Source organism: Apteryx rowi, unplaced genomic scaffold, assembly GCF_003343035.1.
Source record: "Apteryx rowi isolate R43461 unplaced genomic scaffold, aptRow1 scaffold_0, whole genome shotgun sequence".
In the NCBI taxonomy this organism is placed as follows: Eukaryota; Metazoa; Chordata; class Aves; order Apterygiformes; family Apterygidae; genus Apteryx; species Apteryx rowi.
In genome coordinates this window covers 12,356,453-12,357,434 of record NW_020447195.1, presented here as the reverse complement: position 1 = coordinate 12,357,434, position 982 = coordinate 12,356,453, and the positions used below count along the sequence as shown (strand labels likewise).

The window sequence follows — 982 nt, the reverse complement described above, 5'->3', positions numbered from 1 at the left end:
AACAAGGACAGCAGTGCTGTGGTGTTGCAATGAGGAACAGCTGCTCTGGTGCTGGATGCTCCCGGAAGATCTGGTGCTGCAGTTCGAATGGAGAGGTCAGGGGCACGGCTAAAGCCAGGTGACGCTTCTGTGCACCGACTGCCATTGGGCCTTCCCTCCTCCCCCTCGGGGAGCATGGTGCAAGGGGCGGCGGGGCGATCGGGGTGCAGACAAACCTCTCTGGCGCGCCGCRTTTCAGGAGTAGATGGTGATGACTTCCCGGCCCCCGCCGCGCACCAGCAGCACTCGGTCCAGGTGCTCTGTCAGCACCTCCAGAAACTCCATGTCTGGTGCCGCAGTCAAGGAGGAACGCCRGGCCGGAGCGGGGCAGGAGCCGGGGGGTGCTGCAGGGGAACCTGCCTGTCCCAGGACGGAACGTGCGGGACACGAGGCTGGTGCCGGGCTCCGCGCTGACGGGGATCACGCATGGGCCAGGGGAGCAGGGCCATCTCCGTGCAAAGGGGGCTGAGCCCGACCCACACACCACTGCCCGAGGCGGCTTTGCATCCCATGCGTGCTGGTGCCATCACGCATGGCCCCAGCGCCGGCRGCACCTTGGCCAGCCAGGGTGGCTGGTGCTGGTGCTGCAGATGTCAGAGCCAGCCCGGAGGTGCCGGGGCGTCCGGGCTCTGGTGCCGGAGCAGCACCCTGCAGCACGTGCAAGCGCCTCCAGCCTGGGGGGCTTCACGGCCCCCAGCCCCCCACGAGGGTCCCGGCCAGCCCCATGGCGGCGGTGGCGGCGGTGGCACGCGGGAAGGATACAGTTCTCATCCCCCTTCCGGTTGCGGGGAGGCCCCGGCATGTTGAGCAGGACCAGCTTGGCATCCTGGGACTTCTTCACGATCACCTCGTTGAGCTTCACGGCTGTGTGCATCCTCCGCACGTTGGACTGGTTCCTGGGGGACGGCACACGTGGGCCGGGGCCGGGCGCAGCCCGCGCGGG

At 68.5% G+C, this 982-nt stretch overlaps 1 protein-coding gene across 1 annotated transcript in view; it reads right to left on the bottom strand.

The window, feature by feature from the left end:
• Window positions 1-205: 205 nt before the first annotated feature.
• Window positions 206-982, bottom strand: part of SLC12A5 (solute carrier family 12 member 5) — a 23,179-nt gene continuing 22,402 nt past the window's right edge. The window contains exons 25-26 of the mRNA XM_026057084.1: window positions 802-935; window positions 206-326 (exon numbers count right to left, since the gene is read on the bottom strand). Coding sequence (XP_025912869.1) covers window positions 235-326; window positions 802-935 — 226 coding nt within the window. The 3' untranslated portion in view covers window positions 206-234. The remainder of the gene's footprint in view (window positions 327-801; window positions 936-982) is intronic.